The sequence below is a fragment of the Hipposideros armiger genome, unplaced genomic scaffold (genome assembly GCF_001890085.2).
Source record: "Hipposideros armiger isolate ML-2016 unplaced genomic scaffold, ASM189008v1 scaffold_1361, whole genome shotgun sequence".
NCBI lineage: Eukaryota > Metazoa > Chordata > Mammalia > Chiroptera > Hipposideridae > Hipposideros > Hipposideros armiger.
In genome coordinates, this window is record NW_017732711.1 from 133,085 (window position 1) to 135,408 (window position 2,324).

The window sequence follows — 2,324 nt, forward strand, 5'->3', positions numbered from 1 at the left end:
ATGGAACACCAAAACGTGTCTGCTGTTGCTGAGTTTCAGCTGCTAGGATTCCAGAACCTTCTTGAGTGGCAGACTCTGCTCTTTACCATTTTCCTGTTTGTCTACTCCCTCACGCTCACAGGGAATGCTGTCATCATCGCAGTGGTGATACAGGACCAGCGGCTGCACTCACCTATGTACATGTTCCTTAAACACCTCTCCTTCCTGGAGATCTGGTATACGTCCACCATTGTGCCCCTTCTCCTAGCCAACCTGTTGTCTTGGGGCCAAGCCATTTCCTTCCCTGCCTGTATGGCACAGCTCTACTTCTTTGTGTTCTTCGGGGCTACCGAGTGCTTTCTTCTGGTGACAATGGCCTATGACCGCTATCTGGCTATCTGCAGCCCACTCCAGTACTCTTTCCTGATGAGTCTGGAGATCTGCACCAAGTTGGTGGCAGTCTCCTGGGTGGCAGGGCTTGGCACAGGATTTCTGCCCTCTCTGATGATTTCCAAGTTGGATTTCTGTGGGCCCAACCAGATCAATCATTTCTTCTGTGACCTCCCTCCCCTCATGCAGCTCTCATGTTCCAGCGTTTATATCACCAAGATGATCATCTTTATTCTGTCAATTGCTGTGCTGTGCATTTGCTTTTTTCTTACACTCATGTCCTATGTTTTCATTGTGTCCTCCATATTGAGAATTCCTTCAGCCTCTGGCCGGATGAAGACTTTTTCCACATGCGGCTCCCATTTGGCTGTTGTCACTATCTACTATGGGACCATGATTTCTATGTATGTTCGCCCCAATGCCTACCTATCACCTGAAGTCAGCAAGATAATTTCTGTCTTCTACACTGTGATCACTCCACTATTGAACCCGGTTATCTACAGCCTGAGGAACAAAGATTTCAAAGAGGCTGTTACAAAAGTAATGAGAAGAAAGTGTGGTATCTATGGCGTAAGAGTGAATGGACGTTTTTTAGTTAGGTAAGGAAAACCATAGGACACACAGAGAATTAAGTTCTGGGGCAAGTGACTGGTAGGATCAGAGCCTCCAAACCTGAATGCCATAATTGGCACGACATTGAATTCCACAAGCCATAATAAAACAGCTTCTTCATGACCCCTTGCCAATAATTGCTCAGAAGATAAATTGCCTCTATCACTCAATTTTGGGGGCAATTTTATTCTTAGAAACTTTCACCTTCTAATGGGAATCTGATTGTATACTTCCAGGGCATGATGATCACATACATGTTACCTTCTACAATAGGATTTAATTTCTCTTGAGTTCATAAAGCCTATATATGGAAAGTTACACATTTTAAAAGTACTGTTAGGAGACTGCCCATGTAGACTCCATCCTCGTGCTACTGGTGCTTGTCAAATATCTGTGGAATACATGAATGAAAAGAAAAGAAAAAAAATAAACAAAATGTGGGTTGATCTAAATTATCTCCTAGTGACAAGAAAGAACAAAGAAGGGTTTTTGAAGTGCCAAAGATTTGTCTATAGTAACTTAGACTTTTTAATGCTTTTTGTTTAATAAAATTCTAGAGAAGGAAGGAGGGAAGGACAAGGGAAGGGGTATAAGTGAGGGAGAAGGAGAAAGACATTTAAAAAAGAATGAAAGATGGAGAGAGAGAGAGAGAAAGAGAGAGAGAGAAAGGGAGGGAAAGAGGGAGGGAGGGAGACAGGGAGGGGAGGAAGGAAGGAAGGAAGGAAGGAAGGAAAAAAGGAAGGGAAGAGGTGATAAGGGAAGGGAAGGAAAGAAACAGGAAAGGAGGAAGAGAGGAGGAAGGGGTGAGAAGGGAAGGGAGAGAAAAATCCAGTGTTATATGCTTTTGTGAGTCCTGGGAATCAAAAGTTATACATTAAAAGGTTTAAATCATTTTCATATTTTCTTACAATACAATTTAATACAATATTTAGTATAACTCTTCTAATCCTGCTCATTATTCCATTAATTAGTTCCACAAATATTTCAATCCCCTGTTGTATGCCGGCCCCTTTGCTTCAGTCTGGGTTGCCTGGGGGGACAATGATATGGAAATGTTCAAGGAAGACATTATTGTGGTGGAACCTTTAGTTTTGAAGTGGAGAGAAATATGTATTGAATCATCACAGGAATGATTGCTGTATTTATATTTGTGAAGACTGCTATCAAACAGTAAAGTGTAAGCTGGTGCATGAACATAGAATGGTAAGGTCTGAATCAACATAGAGGGCTAGGAACGTTTTCTATATTTATGTAGTGCTTAACTCATATGTTGAGAATGATGACAATAAAAATAGAAATAGTGGTCCAGGCAGAGAGCATGGCATGAATGGCAGGAGAAGCTG

The 2,324-nt window shown here is 42.0% G+C and overlaps 1 protein-coding gene across 1 annotated transcript; it reads left to right on the forward strand.

The window, feature by feature from the left end:
• OR11L1 (olfactory receptor family 11 subfamily L member 1) lies at positions 1–1,000 on the forward strand. Its single transcript, XM_019633622.1, has one exon. The coding sequence runs from the start codon at positions 1–3 to the stop codon at positions 970–972; it is 972 nt and encodes a 323-aa protein (XP_019489167.1). The 3' UTR covers positions 973–1,000.
• The last annotated feature ends 1,324 nt before the right edge of the window (positions 1,001–2,324 follow it).

Excerpts from the sequence above, each read along its gene's own strand:
- OR11L1 (XM_019633622.1), top strand. The coding sequence starts at position 1 with ATGGAACACCAAAACGTGTCTGCTGTTGCTGAGTTTCAGCTGCTAGGA.